Raw genomic sequence first — 21,636 nt, forward strand, 5'->3', positions numbered from 1 at the left:
CCCCCTCCACCGGACCAATGAAAAGGAAGGGACGAAGGGACGAAGGGAAGTTGTTGGAAACACAAACGGCAGCCTCGGAGGCAGCCCCGGCCCGGCGCTTCCCGTAGGGGTCAAGCAAGGCTGAGGTCCCTCTCGCGGGGGGCGAGGCAGGCGAGGAGGGGGCAGGCTGGGCTCCTCGGAGACTCCCCCTCAGGAGCCCTTTTCTGCCGCCATTTACGGACCCTCCATCGTGGACTGCCCCCCCTGCTGGCAGGGCTCCAGGCTGCCGCAGATGGCTGGGCTGGGCGGGGGAGGCCTAGCAGAGACGGATCTTTCTCTCCCCCGAAGTGCTGGGAGGGGCAGCGGCTTCCTGTGCCCCGGAGCAAAGCGCCTTCCCCAACGCCGAGGGGCACCTACTCTCCGATTTCGAGTCTAGGCAAGACTTGAACCCAGGGCTTCCTCACTTGCTCTGCATTCTTGTTTTTTAAACCCTTCTGACTGGTAACAGCTCCAAGACAGAAGGGGGAGGGCTGGGCAAAGAGGCTCGAGTGACTTGTCCAGGATCATATAGCAAAGGAGTGTCCGAGGCCAGATTCGAACCCCGGTTCTCAGCTGCAGACCTGGCGCTCCCTCCGCTGGGCTAGCTGGCTGCCTCCTGGCCCCCCCCCCCCCCCCCCGTTCCTCCTGCTGCAGCTATCAGAGGGGGGCCGGGGGCCACACTGTGGAGCGCCCCTCATTAAAGTGCAGCTGGGGAATGTCTAAGTCAGTAAAACGCGGCGCCCCACAAGTGATGTGAGCTTGTGCTCCTTCCACAGGCCCCTTACCCGACCCTACAGCATTAAGGGCCCCCCCCCCCCACCCCCTTTTCTGGCAAGGGGCCGTGATTTAGGGCCAGAGCAGACACAGGCTCCTTTGTAATGGATGAGGAAATGGAGGCTCAGACTTGCCACAGGTCCTCGGGACGTCGGTCCAGCAGAGAGGACCCTGGCTCGGACCCTGGTTCTGCTGTTCCCCACCCAGAAGACCTTTGGCCAGCCGTTCACCCCTTCTTCTCTCAATTCTGTCCCATTTCTCCGTCCATAGCGGGTTTACAGGTTGTCCCCCGTTCCATGGCAGAGCCTCGAGGGCAGGGACTGGGCCTGGGTCTCTGCTTAGCCCGGGGCCTGCCTCGTGGCCACTGTTGGATGAATTGAGGCTTTGACCGTCCCATCCTGCGTTCCAGAGGTCACGTGGACCCAAATCTCCCATTCCTTTGGCGCCGCCCCGTCGGTGCCAGGGACGTCCTGGGAGGCGAAGCCCATTCTGAGAAACCTGAGTGGATGGCGGCCATTGCAGTCGGGGTACTTGGGAGCAGAGAGAGAGAAACAGCTGGTGGGAGATCCTGTGCCTGTCAGGAGAGGATTCTCGCTTGAGCTTTTGGTCCTGGCTCAGCTCCGTTTCCCAGGACGTCCGGCGGCCCCCATCCCAGAGCTTAAACAAGGGGATGGAGGAGGGAGGGACCATCCCACACGCCAGGAGTATTTTAAAAACTCAGACGCTGCATGCGGTGCTCCACTCCCAGCCGCCCCCTCCTCAGAGATTCGGGGGACACGGCAGCCCCTTGTACATGCCAGCAGGGATGAGATCCGGCAGTGAGACCCAGGCACAGACCCCGGACTCCAAGGCCGAGGACCTTCCCCCGGGGCAGTCCCCCAGTTTCTGTGTCGCTGCTCACACACAGTCCTCCCCGTTAGAATGGCGCCTCCTCGAGTTCAGGGACCTTCCTTTGCCTTTCTCTTAGCACGATGACGTTCTAGTAACAGCAACGATCAGGATTAGGTTTGGCATCATGGGCCGGGGAACAAATGTGGACCTCCTCCTGGGTGATGCCCAAAAGCCAGCCGCCTGGTTTTTGTCCTTTTGGTCTGTCTCTACCCTCTGGATTATCGTTCCTTTACCCGAATCTGTCAGATGGCCTTCATCATCGTCGCCGGGATCTGCCTCTGCCTCTATTTCCTGTTCCTGTGTTTCATGGTCTTCCAGGTGTTCCGGAACATCAGCGGAAAGCAGTCAAGCCTGCCCGCCATGAGCAAGGTTCGCCGGCTACACTATGAGGTGAGCCTTCCCTGCTTGGGTGGAGGGCGGCCAGGGCTTTGGGCATTCAGGACGGAGCAAAGGAAGCTTCCCCCTCCCCAGCTCCGGTGGTCCTGACCTCCACAGGCAGGCAGCAGCCCCGAGTCCCCATCAGACACTAATCCAGACAGAAATACGTTATGAATAATCTAAATATCTTCTAGAAATATACGTAGAACGTGGGTAAAGAATTTATCATGCTTATTTCTCATGAGAAGTAAATAATAAGAATGTTCTATACAGATACATCTAATGCATTACATGTGCTTTATTATGCTTATTTTTAAATAAAAAGTCAATCAAAATATTTTATAAATATACATTTAATGTAAACAAATATGTAAATACTTAAATAAATTAAAATATTTTAAAATATTTAAAAATAAAAAAATATTTAAATTAAGTAAATATGTAAATAAATATAATTTATTCTCTTTATTTCTTATCAAAGCCCATAGTAAAAATATTCTACAAATATACATGAATATATAAGTAAATAGGACTTATTTCTTATAAAAAGCCAACAATAAAATTTTTTCTGAATATACATTTAATGTATGTAAATTAATATAATTTATCTTTAGTTCTTATCAAAGCCCATAATAAAATATTCTATAAATACACATGAATGTAGGACTTATTTCTTATAAAAAGTCAATATAATTTTTATGCATCTAATGTATGTAAATTAACATAATTTATTATCTTTATTTCTTTAAAAAGTCCGTAATAAAAATATTCCATAAATATACATGAATGCATAAGTAAAAAGGACTTATTTCTTATAAGAAGTCAATAAAAGATGTTTTCCAACTGTACATTTAATGTATATAAATGAATATAATTTATATTTATTTCTTATGCAAAGTAATAACATTCTACAAATAGGCATACCTCATCTATTGATAAACGATGCTTAGAGGATTTATAATATCTTTATTTGTGTATATATATGCATATAGAAAATAAGTATAAAGAGAATGAAGACAAAACCGTTAAATACAAGGTCGCTGGGGAGAGGAGGGCACTAGCTAGCTGTTGGGCGAGCCAGCAGCACCTCTTCCTCCTGAAGAAGAGAGACTCTGGGGTGGAGGCAAGGAGAGAGTTCGCTCCAGGCATGGCAGCTGGCTGTGGCATCCAAAGGCATGGAGATGGGAGATGACTTGGAAGGAGCAGAGAAAAAGAAGGCAGCTTTGGCTGAATGCCAGCGGGCAGGAGGACTGGCCATCCTGTCCACGGATTCCAGAAAAATATGGAAGCAGGCGTTGAAGAGCTTTTAAGCAGAGGCAGCGATGGGGAGCCAGGGGAGGGTATGGATTGGGGCAGACTGAGCTGAGGGCGGATCGGTGATCCTCTCTAGTGATGCCCGCCTGGCGCGTAAACGACAACAGGCACGGCTGGCATTTCCGAAGCGCTCAGCGGTCTGCAGGACGCTTATAATTGTGATTTCCTTGTCCGGCACGTGACACCTCACTCCCTGGAGCCTCCGGGCAGCCCCGTGAGTTTGGAGGAAGTGTGGTCCGGCAGGAGGAGCAACGAACTTGGAATCAATCCATCAACAAACATTTATTAGGCACCTTCTCTGCCCCAGAGGCGGGAGCCTGGGCCCGCCTGGATTCATACCCGGAGCCCCACCGGCCTTCAGGCTCATGTCAGTGGCCGCTATTATGACCGGCTGGAGGCAGGGCCGGCCCTCTTTTCAGAAGTGGGAAAAGTTCCAGTCAGCCCCTGGCGTGCCACCAGCCACATGCCTGTTTGTGTGCTCGTTGGAGCAGAATCGCATTAGAATGTCGGAGAAGCCCAGGCTTGGTTTCTTGGAGCCCCTGAAGGGAATCATAACCAGCTTAGCAGGGAAATTAGCCATGAGACTTGCTATTAATTTGATTTTCCGGTCTCTGGAATCCCTGTTTCGTAGGAGATAAGGGCACAGGAAAAATTGGGTTCTAGGAAATGCCTGCCTTCCATTGCTTCACTGAGGGGAAGTCAGCGGCACAGCCTTGGCAGATCGAGCCCTTTGTTCCCGACAGTTAAGTTCTGTATGTGTTGTTGGTGCATTTGGGGAAACTTCTGTGATTTTTTTCCATGAAAACATGAAACCCAGCACGTTGGCTGCCGCCTAAAAGAGACCTTTGTGCTTCCTCCAAACAGGGGCTGATTTTCCGATTCAAATTCCTCATGCTTGTCACCTTGGCCTGTGCCGCCATGACGGTCATCTTCTTCATCGTTAGCCAGGTAAGCCTCTGGCGGGGGCCTCTATCCCTGAGGAGACTCGGGTTTGTTGGGGGTGATGGCAGAAGGAGGTCAGGGCCCCAACTTCCTCCTCTGGGCGATGACGCCATCTGGGTCCTCTCGAGTTCTAAATCTGGAACTCTGAGATTCTGGGCAAAAAGTTCAATACTATAGAAAAAGCAAGGATCAGGAACCAAAGCAGGAATGTTGAATCATTGGACGACAATGATAACAGTGATAAGAAATCGTGATCAAGCGCTGTTTCCCTTACTGTAGTCATTGTGTATAGCTCATTTTATCTTCACAACAACCCTGGGGAAGTTTTATAGGTGAGGACATTTTCAAGACCAAATCTGCTGGTAAAATACCTCTCTCAGTGCCTGGCTCGAAGTAGGCACTTCATAAATGTTAGCTATTAGCTATTAGGGCCATATCTGTGCTCTGAAGCAAACGGTAGTACCAGCTCCCTGGTGATGGCTTGGACCAGGCGCTATTCACAGCCACGGCTCTGAAGAGTCTCCAGTTGGGTGTGCAGAGGCCGGAGGAAGTCCTTCCCTTAGAGATCATCTGTCCTGGTTGAGAGGCACCCTGTCTTTGTCCTCAAATGTGTGTTTTTAAAGCCTTGGGCACTTTGGGAATTTCTCTGGTCACCCTAAGGACCATGTCCTAAATCGTGAATGAGTTTTTCATCGAGCTAGCTGAGTCAAAGGCAGGGGAAGAATTCATGCGTCAGCCCATGGTGAAATAAGGTAGTGTTCGAACCACGATCAATGGGGAAAAGAGAAGAAGCAAAGACAAACCAATGGGGAGATATAATGGACTCCAAGGGAAACTGAGAGGAAGGGCAATTCCCTCTTTTTTTTTTTTTTTTAAACCCTTAACTTCTGTGTATTGGCTCCTAGGTGGAAGAGTGGTAAGGGTGGGCCATGGGGGTCAAGTGACTTGCCCAGGGTCACACAGCCGGGAAGTGTCTGAGGCCAGATCTGAACCTAGGACCTCCCGTCTCTAGGCCTGGCTCTCAATCCACTGAGCTACCCAGCTGCCCCTCAATTCCCTCTTGAATGTCTCTCTCCACTGCTTCATCCAGCCAAATGGGACTCTTTCCTTCTCTTTCAAACAAAGAATTGTTGCTCAATCTTAACCTTCCAAGAGTTTTGTTAGCTTGGCCTTTTCTTGCAAAGGAGGCCAGCCTCCAAGGGAGCCGGGCTTGTGGGTGAAGCTTGGAGAAGATTAATCTCACATCTCCACAGTGTTTTCCATCCATCTCCCGGCTGTCCCTCATCTGTCTTTTTATATCCAATACAAAAATCATCCAGGGTGGATTTTGGCTGAAGGAGAGGCACATTTCAGATTCATTAGTTCCTTTACATTCTTCCTGCTGTTTTTTTTTAGGTTTATTTATAGACATCTAAGCCATTTTGGGGCATAACGAGATGTCTCCCAGGTAATGTTTTAATAGAGTCATTACCGGATTTTTTTTTAATACCATTTTCGAGTAGTCTCGGTGGTGATCTCACCTAAAAGAAGGACCCGTTGAGTAACTTTTTGAAATGGATCCCAGCCCTTAGGGAAAGGAATGTTTCTAAAAAAACCTCATTGTGTCCCACTGCTTGCTGGGAGAGCTTGCCTGGGCTTTAAGCTGCATGAAATTGAATTCAAGAGGAATCTTAAAGCCGGGTGACCTAGAATGAGGGGCCGAAGGAGGGGCTGGAGAATGCAGTGACCCAAGGGCTTTGTAGTTGGGCTTTTAAAGGCCTGGCATTTTTAAAGACTTGTAAGCACAGCAGCCAGGCTCTTCAGGCAGGAAAGATCAGAGAGCATGCCTGTGACGCATGGAGAAGATCGCTGACCTTCATGATGGGCAATCCTGGCCAGGCTGGTGTAAAGTTACAGGTCACATCCCACTGAAGCACATTCCCAAAGGCCTTTGCAAATAGTCTTCTGCTCTTCCCCTTCATCATGCACACACATTGTTCTAGCAATGGACCCATTCTTTGGGGGGGTCCTTAGAAATATTTCATCAGTTTTCTAATCTGTAAAATGGGACAATAATAACCCCTGCCTACACCAAAGGATCAAATGAGATTGTGTATTAAAATGTTAAATGCTATATAAAATTAGCCTCCCTCCAAAAAAACCAAGGGGTGGGGTTTTTTGCTTCTAAGAGAAGGAAAGATCTGCCTCTAGTCAAATAAACGAGCATTTTCTTATTAACAGCAGCAGCAACAAGAATCATCTGTTTAAATATAACTTTACAGTTTCCAGTGTTTTCCTTCCAATGGCACCGTGATCGTCAGAGTTGGATCATGCCTCAACCTACGATTTCATTTGTACTGGGGACTCCTAAGTGAGGAAATGAGAAACGCCCTTTACTAATGCAGGCCACCCCCTTTTTCTGAAACTCAGAATCTTTGAGATTTGCCTGGAAGGCACTGAGATGTTAATCGTCCCATAGCCTTGTGTGTCTGAGGCGGAACTCGAACCCAGGGCTTCTCAGCTTCCAGGCCAGCGCTTACTCTCTTCTGCCATGATGACAATGATGATAGCCCTTGGACTTGGGGCAAAAATCAAGTGGACATTTTATAGACTCAGAAGAAAGAAGTCTTGGGGGAGAACTCATCCTATCTAACCTAGACCACTGCCACCTCTTCTTTGGTCTCCCTGCCTCAACGTTCTCTCCATTCTACTCCACCCTTCCCACAGCCGCCTGAGTGATTCCTCCAAGTGTGGATCTGGTCGTGTTACCTTTCCTGTTCGGTGAACTCTTGGGGCTCCCTCTTACTGTTGCTCAGGTGTGTCTGTTGCTTCGTGATTTCTTGCCAAAGTCGCCTCCATGACACTGTCTAGCCATCTCATCGTCCGCCATCGCCCTCTCCTTTGACCTTCCTTCTTTCCCAACATCAGGGTCCTTTCCAATGACTCTTGTCCTCTCGTTATGTGGCCAAAGCAGTTAAGCTTCCGCTTCAGTATTTTTCCTTTCAGGGAAGAGTCGGGATTATTCATTTCTTGAATAAAAAAGTACTCCCTCCTCCTGCCTCTAGAAGAAAATATAAACCCTTTGCTGACTCTCTACCCCCAACTCCTCTTCCTACCTTCCAATCGCCTTGCGCATTACTCCACTCCATTCTCCTCGGGCATTTGCTGTCTGCCACATGGAATATTCTGTCCCCTGATCTCCTCCCTGGCGGTCTTTGCACTGGCTGTGCCCCCATGCCTGGAATGCTCTCCCTTCTCACATTCATCTCTTGGGTTCCTTCGAGACACTTTATGTAAAAGGGATTTCTTGGTCCATCAGGCAGCTAGAATCTTCCTTCAGATTTCTTGTCATCTATTTTGTATGCACCCAGTTAGGTAGGTCTTATCTCTCCTGGGAGAATATAAATTCTTTGAGGGCAGAAACTGTTTTTCCTTTAACTCTCCAGTGCCCAGGGGGCAGCTTGGTGGCTCAGTAAATTGAGAGCCAGGCCTAGAGATGAGAGATTCTAGGTTCAAATCTGGCTTCAGATACTTCCTAGCTGGGTTACCCTGGATAAGTTACTTAACCCCATTGTCCAGCCCTTACTACTCTTCTGTCTTGGAACCAATACATAGTTTTGATTCTAAGAAAGAAGGGAAGGGTTTAAAAATAAATAACAAAATCTCCAGTGCTCAGTACAATCCTTGGCACATAGTAAGCAACTGATAAATGTTTGTTGATTGACTGGTACATCAGAAGTGGGATTTGAACCCAGATCTTCCTAGTTCTGAGGCTGGCTCTCTATCTACTATACCATACTCTCCTTTCCTTTGAGGGTGGTAGTATAAGAATTGCTATCCCCATTTTACAGATAGGTGAGATTGAGTCCAGAGAACTTGTATGACTTGCCGAGGGTGATATAGTCCTAGTCAGAGGCGGAAACGGTGCTCAAGAACTTAGTAGAATGTCAGCTTTTTGAGGGCAGACATTGTTTTGTCTTTGTACCCACAGCACCTACCAAAGTAACCAGCACAGAGCAGATTCTGATTGTCTATCAGATTGAACTGAGCCTAGAATTTGTCTCCTCATCCTCCTGGGTGCCGCCTATTCCTCAAAGTGGTCACAGGTGGCATTGTTGGACATAGAGCTGGAAGGGACCATCTCACCCAGCTCCTTTGGTTTATAGAGGAAACCGAAGCCCAGACTGATGGACAAAGTGCCTTGTACCAAGTCACACAGGGAGTAAATGAAAGAGTGAGGATATGAGCCCAGGACTTCTCGTAGGGGGAAAAGAGGGATTTCTAGAAAGAAACTGACCAGAGGGAATACTTCGTCCTAGAGAGAGTCAGTCCTCTTACCTTGGAAGTGAAAAGCTCGTCAGACTGAAAAGTTGTCATTTCTTATAGCTTTGATTTTAGATTGGGAGCTCCCTGAGGGCAAGCACTTCTTTTTTAAAATTTCTATTTGTATCCCCGGCTCTTAGCGCGGTACTTGGCACACTGTAGGCTGTTAATAAATATTTATTTTATTTATAAATAACTGCCTCATGAGGGTGGATCTCTAGAAGCTGTGTGCCTGAATATTGAGAAACTCTGAGCCAGGGGGCTAATAGGCAGAGCAGCTAGACTGTCCACAGCTATGATGATCTGAGGCGCACACAGACTCAGTATGTTCAAAGTCATATGATAGGATGGAAGCCACAAAGAAGCTTGTCCGTCTTCTACATTTAGATTCTCCCTCATTTAAAAATATGGAAACTGAATTACCTCTTCCTTGAAAAAACTAACTGTTAAAATAACGGCATAAAGTAGCAAACTCTTCCCTGGGGATGAATAAAGAAGTACAGTTGGAAGCAAGATTGTAGAAGAAATAATCCTTGGGCACATGCAGCTAATTCTGATTTTCACATTTGATGGTTCTTCCTCTCTGCTGCTTCTTATTCTTGTCCTTCATTTTGAGCCCAGAGAGCTTGTCTGAAGAAGGTTCCAGCTTTCTCTACATATGGAGCTGAATCTATATTTGTACAGTATGAATCAATGTCTAAAAGTATCAACTTGAGATTCAGAAGATGTCAGGGCAGAAGAACAACATTCAAATTATCCATATTTGAAGCATCAAAAAAAGTGAGGATTCCTTACATGTCATGGTTATACTGCTCAGATCTGGAAGGGACCCTCAGAATTTATCTCACTCACCCCCCTTCAGATAAAGAAATGAGGGGACATTAAAAAAAAAGAAAACCACAATCTATGATTACCCATGACAGATCTGCATTGCAAAATTGTCTTACTCCTTCTCAAAGAAAGAGGCAAAAAATGAAGGATACTGGAAGGGACCCTTTGAAGTTAAAATCCCAGCTCCTCCATTTATTAGTAGTGCCACCGAGGAAATGTCATTTGATCTTTTCTCTATGTGGAAAATTAGGAGGTTGGATGGGTTGGTCTCTTTGGTCCTTCCCAATATAGCTGAGTTTCTCTCTTGAGCACATTTGCTAATAATAACACGCACTCAAATGAAGAACTTGCAGATTTACCAAGCTCCTTCCCTTACAGCCAGCCCGTAGAATAGGTCCTGCATTTATATCCTGATTTTACAGACCTGAAAATTGTGACCTGTTTAGGATCATAGACATAATAAACAGCAGAGGTGAATCAGTAGCTTGTGTGTGTGTATGACTGGTATTCTTTCTACCACACCTGCCTGCTCCTAGGCACTCAGTATCATGCTGAGCATCAGCGGGAGACCAGAGAAGAAGGTGACCCCATGGTCGCCGGCATTCATTCATGGAACAAGTATTCAATGCACACTGTATCAGGCACAATGCTAGGGACTGAGGATACAAAGACAAATGAAGCAGCCCGTGCTCTCAAGGAAATGACATAATATCAGGGGAAATAACATATATGTAGAAAATAAAATATATAAATATATGTGATAAAATATATGACTACATCTGATAACATAAAATACGTACAATAATTTCTAGAAGAAAGGCAGGCAATTACTGATAGCAGAATGGAAAGAGAGGTCAGGATAGACTTCCTATCTATTTGAACTGAACTATGGAAGAAAGTAAGTTCAAACTAAAATGCCAACTTTTACAAGAAGCCTTATCCCACCCCTTTCAATTTGATTGTCTTCCCTCTGTTAATCATTTCCTGTTTATCTTGTCTATAGCTTGCTTGTTTTAGATTTCTTGGCTTGCTTTCTCCCTCATGAGACTATAAGCTCCTTGAGGGTAGGAATTGTCTTTTGTCTCTTTTGTATCTGCAGTGCAAGCATAGTACATGACACATAGTAGGTGCTGTTTTTTCCCCTATTCATTTATTTATTTCAGATGAATGGTCAATACAATTTTTAATAATCATTTCTGCCATCTTGCCACCCATTTTTTCTCCCTTCCATTCCTCTCCCCTCCCCACAAAGGTAGGTAATATGATATAGATTGTACATATGTTTTCATGCAATACAAATTTCCATGTTCATTATGTTTTAAAACAAGACACATATTGCTTACACTAGAGAAAAAGAATGGTATGCTTCAGTCTTTATTCAGGCTCTGGCAGTTCCTTCTCTGGTGATGGAGAGCCATTTTTACATGAGTCTCTTAGAGTTGTCTTGGATCCTTCCATTGCTGATAATAGTTGTCATTCACAGTTGATCCTCATACATTATTGGTGTTACTGTACACAATGTTCTGATTCTGCTCACTTCCCTTTATATTACTTCATTTAAGATTTTCCAGGATTTTGTAATCATATGACTACTCATTTCTTATGGCACAATAGTATTCCGTTATAATCATATACCACAACTTGTTCAGCCATTTTGGCAATCTCTTTAGTTTCCAATTCTTTTTCACCACAAAAACATCTGTTATAAATATTTGGGTACAAATAGGTCCTTTCCCCCTCTCTTTGATCTCTTTGGTAGTAGGTGCTGAATAAATTTTAATTGATTGATTTCTCTGGGAAGTGGAACTGCATTTCAGGCCTAGGGAATAGCCACCCAAAGGCCCAGATGGCCATGATAGCAAAGAAGTGTCCTGGAGGGGGATTAAGTATCTAGAGCCAGAGTGAGAAGAACAAGTTTGTATTTTACCTTGTAGGCAAGAGAGAGCACTTGTAAAGAAGCTTCTTAAAAAGTGGTGGGAACGGTCTGGTTGGAGCTTGCAAGAAGTTTGCCTGGAGTTATGCAGCTGACATTTATCATCCAGCTTCTGAATTCCAAGACCCTTTTTCACTCACTGTAACTAACGCCCTGGACCTCCATTGTCTCATCCATATTAAATGTGGGGATGAGACTCCTTCCAGGGCTTCAGCTGTAAGATTTGAAAGCTTCATGGAGTTTAAAGTCAACAGAGCTTGAATGACCACTTTTCAGGTGTATGGAAGTCGGTTTGTATAGACTAAGGAGATGTAGCAATAAGGGCAAATGCATTCACCTAGGTACAGTAAAAAGAATATCATCCAACTCTTCACCCCAATGTCAACTCAGGATGGAAGCCCAATAGAGAGTCACCTGGGCAAGAGAAGAAACCCCAATAAGACAGGACCCCAAATCACTGAAATACAAGTTAAAACTATGGTTACATGGATAAGGACTGGTCTGGAAGAGGACTGTGTCTCCCCAGTGGGGTCCTACATTCTTGTCGTGCTCTTAGTCAGTGCAAACAATGGTGGCTTCTTCATTCCTGGCTGGAGAAGGTGGAAATCTGTACTGGGCCTTGAAAAGCAGGTAGAACTGGTAGGGAGGGATTTCTAAGCATAAGTGAAAGACAGGAGCAGAGAGAGAAAAATCTTGATGACACTTGGTCTTGCTTGGGAAGAGAAAGCATGATTAAGAGAATAGTAATTGTACTGAACTGGAGATGGAAGACCTGGGTTCAAATTCTGCCTGTAAAAATGGGACCAGTTAGCAATGGTGTCTGAGCAGGCTCCAAGCCCCAGGCTGCAAACTTCTAGCAAGGGGGAGGGGAGTGAGTGGATGGAATTCTTTTTCCTCCCCCTCCTTTGAAGGTTGCAGCTTCTGGTAACTGTTATTAACAGAATCCCTTTCTGTCCAGAAATGGAGGCTCTCTGACTTAGCTATCACAGGGCTAAATTGGCTAACAAAAAGGGAATAATCCCACAGAAATTGGCAACTTCCTCTGTTGGAGGCTTATTCCCTAAGCCCAAAATAGGTAAAGTACTCAGGATGTCTTCAAGTAACTTTCTTGATCACTGGATCACAACTACTCTCAGGATCTGCCAGGATGGAGATTTGGCTTAGGTAATGTATGAAATAGGCTTACATAGCCTGAAATACAATACCTCACACTTCACACTCTTAACAAGAGAAGGGATTTATTAATTCAGGGAAACAGGGAAGAAGGAAAAAGGTCAAAGGTTTGAGGGTAAGGTAAAATCTATCTATGATCTTCAAGGTGCTGTCAGAGTAGCTATCCCCCCAGAGGGGAAAGCCTCTGAATAAAACTATTTCTCCCTAAACTCCCTCACAATCTAAACTGTCTCCTAAAATCTAATATTAACAAGTCCAAGATGGAGAGATGATCTTGATTGTAGATCTGTAGTTATTTAGGGATTGGCTGGGACACTGCTTACAAGGTTTTGTCACAGTGCTCTCAGCCTTTGGGAAACAGTCTGGTTAGAGTCTATATGGAGTATTCAACAATGAACCACCCTACGCTCTGGGCTAGAGATAATCTAAGCTACTGAGAAGAAGTAATCCTACCCCCTTCCAGCCACCCAGCTCCCTCTGTCCTCCAAAGAGTGAGTTTGCCAAGCTGGGTGTCCTGCTTTTTATACCCACATTCTTAACTGCCCCAACAGCCCCCTCTCCTGGAGTTCTGGGGGGTACTGTGGAATTCTGTGAGGCAGTTCACCCCACTTAAGATTATACATGTTACATGCCTCAGATCTGTAGAAGCTGTGTGACCTTGGGTAAGTCTCTCTCTGGGCCTTGATGTCTTCATTTATCAAAAGATTCTCTTTATTGTACTTCAATACAAAACCTACAAAGTTAAATTCTTCAGGCCTTATTAGACCCATTTGATGGATGAGGAGACTAAGATTCCAATGACTTCCTCTGGTGGGTGGCCCAAGGGATGACGGGTTTGCGTGGGTCAGCTCTGACCACATCCACTTTTGTCTTCTATGACAGGTGACGGAAGGCCACTGGAAATGGGGTGGCGTCACGGTCCAGGTGAACAGCGCCTTTTTCACAGGCATCTACGGCATGTGGAATCTCTATGTCTTTGCCTTGATGTTCCTGTATGCACCATCTCACAAAAACTATGGGGAAGACCCATCCAATGGTGAGCCAAACTCTGCTCTGCCCTGGGGGGTTCTCCTCTAGACTGCCTGGCTCAGAACCTCTGGTGGGGCCTCACTGGGCTGCTTGCTGTGGAGCCCCCCCCCCCTCGGAATGAGCCCTTCTTTGGATACGGAGTGAGGCAGTGGGTGAAGGGCTGGCATCCAGGAGACCCGAGGCCAAGTCCTGCCTTGCCAGGGGGCCCTGGACGAGTCACTTGCTGCTCCATGCCTCCGTTTCTCATCTGTACAGTTAGGGGTAGGAATGTTGTGGACTCCCAGCGTCCTCTCTTTGCTCTGTGTATGATCCTAGGATTCTCCTTCTTCCGACTTTTCTCTTTGAATCAAGGGTGCCGTCTTCCTGGCCCGGAGATGGGAAGCCTTACGCTTAGAATTATGATTTCTCATGAAGTCCCATTGGTTCTGCCTTTCTATGTCTCGATTCCGTCTCTGCCCCTAATTCTGCTGTTCGGATTGTCCCCCCACTCAGGGCACTGAGCAGCTTCTGCCCTACTCTGGAGGCTTGATGCGCAGCTTTTAGCTCGCCCACCAGGGCACAAGCTCCTTAGTGGAAACGGCATTCTCTGTCTGAACTGTTTCTGTGTCTGATACAGCGTAGAACCCAGGATTTAGATAGAGAAGAATCATCTTCAACATGGGTAGGTGTTCCGTTAAATGGAATCGAACCCTACGTATATAGATGATCGGCTCTGCCAAGGCCAAAGGTCTGAGGTCGGTGCTAAAGGTGCTGTTGGTGAACAGGACCCCTGCGCCCCATCTCTTGGGTCTCTTCTCCCCAAGTCAGCCTGCTCTTTAAGACCAGCCCCCAGGGGCAGCTCAGGGGCTCAGTAGATTGAGAGTCAGGCCCAAAGATGCAAATCTGGCCTCAGACACTTCCCCGCTGGGTGACCCTGGACAAGTCACTTCACCCATTTGCCTAGCCCTTACCTCTCTTCTGCCTTGGAACCAATACTCAATATTGAATCCAAGACACAAGGTAAGAATTAAAAAAAAAAAAAAAGACCAGCCTAGGCTGACTGGGAGACAAGAGGCTCAGTTCTGGCTGAGCTCTGGAGCCATGGATGGCTTCATTATCCTCTTGGTCTTTGTCTTTCACTGATCTTGTATGTGCAAAAGTTGATGGGGAGAGAGGGGAAATCAGGCTTCCAAAGAGCCATGTGCCTGGGGCAGTGACTGAAAGCAGGAAAAATGGTTTTCCTGGAAAAGAATAGACTGATTTCATCCCTTGGTGATCCAGAAGGGCTTTGGGGCTTTTTGCTGGTGACCAGTGGTGGAAGTTGGGCCAAGTCTACTTCATTTAAGGTGGTTGCTGTCCCCCAGGGGAGTGCCCCAAAAAGCAGTTGACTTACCTCTCACCCAATAAGGAGACTCTTGAGTTCCTGGGTGACCTCGGGCAAGGCGCTATCTCTCTGGGCTTCCCTTCCTTCTCCTCTAAAAGAAAGGAGTTGGAAAAGATGTTCTCTCCAGTCCCCCAGAACCTGGAAAATCAAAGATTCTCTTAAACCCTATTTAAGGGGGTGGCTAGGTGGTTTGATGAATTGAGAGCCAGGTTTAGGCCTGGGTTCAAATTTGGCCTCAGACACTTCCTAGCTGGGTCTCCCTGGGCAAGTCACTTAACCCCTCTTGCCTAGCCTTTATCACTCTTTTGCCTTGGAGCCAATATACAGTATTGATTCTAAGATGGAAGGTAAGTGTTTGGTTTTTTAATTTTAAAAAAAAAACCCTGTTTACAAGAAGGATCCGAGCAAGGATTAAAAATCAGTTTGGTTCCAAGGAGAAGAAAACTTCACTTTCCCAATGAACTAGGAGTCCTGGGACCTGAGCTCCAGCCCCAGAGGCAGTGTGGTACAGTGGTTGGAGTATTCCCTTTGGAGGCAGACGACTACCTCTGTTTGTTGCTACCTGTGGGACCTTTTTAGTTGCATCTGAGGAGAGGCTTAAATGATCCGGGGAGAGATTTATTCGTCTTCTCCCAAAGGACGTGTCCACCAGCAATGCAGACAGACAGACAGACAGACACATCCTGCTCTCACTATAACCAGAGTGAAAAGTCAAATCAAGTCCCGAGCCTTGGCTAAGTGCCGGGCACACACGACTGGTTTTTAATAAACAAAAAGACTTTCCTGAAGCTAACACAGTAATTAAAATCCCAGCCTCCCTAGGGATGGCCGGGGCGTACACAGATACACCCACGTAGGCACATTGCTACCCACAATGGAAAGATTAGAGCAAGAAAGAGCCTCACACACTCTCTAATTCAGCCTGTCACTATGGAGGACGAAAATGAGGTTGAGGGAAGGGATGGGAGCCAGTCAAGGGCACACGGGTGAGGGAGCCGAGCTGAGATTCGATCTCACATCCTCTGCCTCCACAGAACAGTCCTGCGTCTGAGGCATCAGCTTTTGGATATGAGTGAATTCTGTAGAGAGGTGGGACATGAGAGATAAGGATAAAGAGGAGACCCTGTTCATGGTGGACCCAGCCACAAGCCCTGCTGCTTTACACATATTACACAGGTGACTTATGCAAGTCATGGGATTCCCTTCCCTCATTTGTTAGATGCAAGAGGCGTTCCAGGTGTTTGAGCTGGGAGTCCTGCTAGCCTTGGATGCATGGCGGTATTTGGGAATGAGGACAGAGGAGGGATAGACAGACAAGTTCAAGGCTACTCCAAAGAGTTATGGGTGGCCCGCAAGTCCAGTAGCTGTCCACTCTAGGTGGAAGGCAAGAGCCTCAAGTTTCAGAGACATCAAGAAGGAGAACAAAAGGGAAAATAAAACTAAGAAGTAGATTTGATCATACGGAAGTCATCTTTAAAGGATGAATGCATCAGGCGGGGGGGGGGGGGTGTTCTATTTAGCTTGTACTGTGAGTCAAAGGCTACAGGAGAAAGACAAAAGTAAAAACATTGTCCGCCCTCCGGAAACTTCTGTTCAAACCAGGGAGGCACCACACAGGGGAGCCCTGGCCAAAGACAGACAGAGGGATGGTCAGTGGAGTAGACCAACATCCCCCATCCAAGAGCAAGGGGAAAGGGTTTGGAGCCTGGTTCCTGGACTCAGAACTGGAGAATTTGGGGCTGAGAGAAGAGTGAAGTGAACCACGGAGAGGTGGCCACCAAATGGGAGACTGCGGTCCTGAGGAGGCCCAAGGGGACACTAACCAGAAAATCAATAATTAATAGCTTAATCGATGCTTTGAGTGTGGTTTTTAGAATTGAAAAAATATAAAAGTGTGATTTATAATAAGAATTTAGTCCCAAAGAAAAGTCTGTGTGTGTAACCAGATTAAGATTCTAGTCCTAGAATAATATCTGAGTTATAATTTAAAGTGTGTGCATCATTAGAGTAATTTTATGTGTGTTATCATATCCGTCATCAGTAAGTTACTATGTTAATTGTAGGTGTGTCAATCCATTTGACAGTGTACTCTGGGCAGGATAACTCATACAGGAAACAGAAGGCCACTGAGAGGTCTCAGGGCTCCAAAAGAGACCTTGGAGCTCTGAAGGGAGCCTCAGGGCTCTAGAAAAGACCCCAGGGTTCCAGATGAGCTCCAGAAGAGACCTCAGAGCTCCAGAGGTGGTCTCTGAGATCAGTTGGATGTCTTTTGCAAGGGGAGCACAGGGTGGGGTATAGACAGGAAACTAAAAGTGTATGTATGTGCTTTGCAAATCAGAGCCTCGGGTTTTGAACTGGGAGGAAACCTGTAGACTTCTGGCCTTGTGATTTCTCTTTACCCGAAGGGTCTTCGAGCATCTTATTTTTACAGATGGCGACCCAGATGGGACCAGGACCTGGACTCCAGACATGGGACCCTCAGGTGAGCCTCCAGGGATGCCTGGATCCCTCCCCAAGGGACTCTGATTCTGGACTCCTCTCCTGCTTCGATCCCTCCCCATCTGGGTTCAGGTAAGCCTCCGCCCTTAGGAGGATCCTGTTGTTCTTCCTTCTTTACCTTTACATGGTCTGTTTCATGTTTGTCATGGTTTTAGGTCCATGTGTGTTTTACAGACTGCTGAATTTTCTTTTTGCCAAAATCTAGGAAAATTTGGGCTTTTTGGTGTGGACAACAGCTCACTCATTCTGAGGGAAATTAGGCTAACTAAAATTTGCCTTGGATAAAAACTAAATGATTTTTGGCTAGAGGCTCCCCTCATTCTAAGGTTATTAGGACAAGTACTCAGTTTTTAAATTATCCCTCATAATGGAGGCCATTTTTTCCTTGAAGGTTTCTTTCAGCTCTGAGAGATCAACAGTGAACCCAGGATCATTTTTTTTTTTTTAATGTTTTGAGGGAAAGGCCATGAGTAAACTTTACTCTACCAGGGACTCACTTGTTCAGCAGGGAGGAATAATTTCAATTGTGGTCTGTTTTATTTCAGTTTTGTCCTTGTCTATTCCACTTTTTAGTTTTTAAACTGGTATGAATTATGCTCTCTGAAAGAAGCCTTTAAAATTATTTATTTGATCACCAAATACATTTTACATTGGTTAAATATGCTCATACAGGATCAGGGAAATTCTTTGAGGGTCATATCCAAACTCATAGACATCTCTATCTACAAGTCCTTTACTTGCTTTTTCCCTGTTTTGTTTATATGCAAGAGAAGTTCTTGAGCTAGTTACACGGCTGTAAATTTACTAGAAAGAAAAATGGAAAGTGAGCTTAGTTCTATTCCACCTGACAGCCCACTCAGGAAACTGCTGCAAGCATGGGGGCAGAGCAGGCCTCCTATTCAGCCTGGCATGAAAAAGGTTAAAACTCAGTGAATGAAGGTATGTACAAAATTTTTAGCCATCTGATCAGTTATTGGGTATAGCCAAATAATTAGTATTTGTGGGGACTACTCGTGAGAATTTTACACCTACACATGCATCATTTCTTCAAAGGATTAGCTTTTGTTGGGAAAAAAAATCACTTAGGGACTTAGACTTTACTTCTCCCTTTCGAAAAAGGAGAGATATTCTAATCCAAGGTTTTCTTTTCAAATCTATCTGTTTCAATTCATACTTGCAGAGGCTTTCAAGCTGCCTTTACCTTGGGTCCAATCAGCTAGAGGGGAGAGGAGATTTTGAATACAACTTTTACTATTGCTAAAATATACATATATAAAGAGAAAGACATTAAAATAATCAGAAACTAAATATATGACAGAGAGAAATACTTTCATTTTTCTACTGAAAATTTCTAAATTCTGCCTGCTTCAAAATAATGAATGTATATGTTAAAAGTTAATAATTCTAAGTTAGGAGAATTGAACTGCTTTAAAAGTGATAAATCTCAAGTCTGAATTGTGCTCTTAATGTTTGGAATCTGAAACTTAGAAAACTTTCAGGTTCTGAATATGGAAATACTAATTCAGTTTTGGCAAAAGGTCTCTCCATCAGACTTTACAGGGTTCCAGATACTACTTGATCCTGTGAACTCTGAAAGCATTCCAATAATAATACTAAAATCTACCTGGTTGCCAATAGAAATTCTGTTTTCTGATGTCCTGTTATTAATTATATAAGATTCAATAATCTTGTGTTCTTTACTGATCTTAGATTTGGTCAATCAAAGCAAATCATGATCAGTTAAGCATGAAAGTTTTAATTTGAAATGCAAATTCTATCAAAATAGTACTAACTACAATACTCAAAGGGTTTCGATATTACTAAGCATCATTAATGGCTTAAATCTTGGGAAAAGTGAATTAAGGTGTTTTTTGGTTGTTTGTTTTTTTTAAACCCTTATCTTCTGTCTTAGAATCAATATGGTATAAGGCAGGGGTCGGCAACCTTTTTGGCCGTGAGAGCCATAAATGCCACATTTTTAAAAATGTAATTTTGTGAGAGTCGTACAGTGCTCACAGTGCCGCTCCTGTAACGGCGCCTGAAAAAAAAAAATGGACTTTATGGCTCCTGCAGAAAGAGCCATATCTGGCCCTCAAAAGAGCCAGATATGGCTCGAGAGCCATACATTGCTGACCCCTGTTGTAAGGTAAGGATTAAGCAATGGGGGTTAAGTGACTTGCCCAGGGTCACGACCCAGCTAGGAAGTGTCTGAGGCCAGATTTGAACCCAAGACCTCCCAACTCTGGGCCTGGCTCTCAATCCACTGAGCCATCCAGCTTCCCCAAGAGTTTTCAGAGTAATGTCCAAAGTCTTGTCAGAGTCAAATTTCAAAAAAAATAATGCTAAGTAATCTAAATTGAAATTACTGTTCAAAAAACCTAAATATTTTTACAGACTTTTACTCTGAAGAATCCTCATGATCCTCATGGTATCCTTAAATGAGAAAATAGTAATTGTACATTTGTATTTTCTACGAAGCACCATTCTGAAGATTTTAAATACTTGCCACTATATTAAAAATTCTGTTTAAATTCTTGTATTTCACTTGAGTTTGTAATCTAGAAGTCAGTTTTTCTGTTAATTATCTTTGGATTTGAGGGGCTTCTTCTGAATTTTGTCGTATACTACAATGTCATAAATTCATCTAAACCATTGCTCCACTATACTCTTGTTTCTCTCCTTTTATTTCAAACACATTTTAGCACTCTAATAATGGAATTATTATTTCCATTCCATATATATCATATAATTTCCAATTCCATATATTTTATATAATTATAAAGAAACTCTACATGAATCTAATGCCATGAGGAGGTTGAGATGAAAGATTAGTGCCATTTCTTCATGTGGTAGGACTTGTGCCATGAGTGGTTGTGCAATCTAACCTTAAAGTTCAAAGACCGACTATCGATTATTGTGAAATGTGACACTAGTAGTTGTTACTCCTTTTCTGAGAATCTTCTTGGAATTTCTTCAGACAGCTGAACTAGTACTTGTACTCCTTATTTTTCTCTTGTACTCCTTCCATTCCCTCTTTTTAGAATTCTTAGATTCTTGAGTGAACTAGGATGTCTTTGGATTTGTCATTTTTTTCCATCTAAAGGATTAAAGATTGTGTTTACTTCACATCTTCATCTGACCATTTGCTTTGTGCAAACTGTTGCTGCTACCCTATGTTGAGACCTGTGGCTCCTGTCTTCCTTGTGGAGGTAACTCTCCAACTTCCTTTTTTTTCTTACATATTGGCCTAAAAGATGAAGTCTGGTGAGAGACTGTGACCCCCTGACAACTACGCTGTTATTTTGTGTAGACCAGGGGTTCCCAAACTTTTTTGTCCTACCACCCCCTTTCCAGAAAAAATATTACTTAGCGCCCCCGTCACATATTATTCACCGCCCCCAAATGTACCTGTGGCCATCACCGCCACCCTGGATTGCTGTAGCACCCACCAGGGGATAGTGGTGCCCACTTTGGAAATTACTGGTGTAGATGGTGTCCCAGCGTGTCTCCCTCAAGTTGAATATTTAGGCTTTCTTCTATCGGAAAATTCCAGGTAAATGTCACTAAAGTGTGTCAAAGCCACAGAGGATGGCAAACCCAAAGGCCAAGAAGCAGCTACAGGTCATCTTAGGTGTTGTGAGTTATATTCATCAATGTATTCCATCTTTTGGTGAGATCGTTAAACCCTTAACTGCTTTAACTAAAGACTTTACGTCAGTCTGAACTTCACCTGACAGCCATAGACACTCTCAAAAAGTCTCTCCTCTCAGCATCTGCTTTGGGCCTTCCAGATTATAGTAAGCTTTCCCCCCCCCTTTGTCCATGAACAAAAGAGCATGGCATCTGGGATTCTTGCCCATTATCTTGGACTATCCCTTCCCCCTATTGACTATGAGGTAACCTTGTTGGACAAAGAAAATTTTACTATCAGAAGGTGTTCTGTCCTTAATTCTGCCACACTCCTCCCAGAACTTCTTTATCTGATAAAATGTTTCCTCGACATGACTGTAACTTCATCATTGAATTGGCTGAGAGACAAGACTTCACTGACATCCCACCTCCTGATTCAGACCTAACTCTACATTGGTGGCTCTTCCTTCATGAGGGATGGTGTCCTTTACACTGGTACTGAAGTACTGTCTGACTTAGACCTTGTCTGGTCTGCTTCCCTATCATCTCCCCTCAGTTT

At 44.9% G+C, this 21,636-nt stretch overlaps 1 protein-coding gene across 1 annotated transcript in view; it reads left to right on the forward strand.

Annotated features, from left to right (window-relative positions):
* Positions 1–17,474, forward strand: part of WLS (Wnt ligand secretion mediator) — a 114,027-nt gene extending 96,553 nt beyond the window's left edge. The window contains exons 7-10 of the mRNA XM_044674759.1: positions 1,930–2,073; positions 4,240–4,323; positions 13,439–13,592; positions 17,380–17,474. Of these exons, the coding sequence (XP_044530694.1) occupies positions 1,930–2,073; positions 4,240–4,323; positions 13,439–13,592; positions 17,380–17,474 (477 nt within the window). The remainder of the gene's footprint in view (positions 1–1,929; positions 2,074–4,239; positions 4,324–13,438; positions 13,593–17,379) is intronic.
* Positions 17,475–21,636: the final 4,162 nt, after the last annotated feature.

Source organism: Gracilinanus agilis, chromosome 4 (assembly GCF_016433145.1).
Source record: "Gracilinanus agilis isolate LMUSP501 chromosome 4, AgileGrace, whole genome shotgun sequence".
Lineage (NCBI taxonomy): Eukaryota > Metazoa > Chordata > Mammalia > Didelphimorphia > Didelphidae > Gracilinanus > Gracilinanus agilis.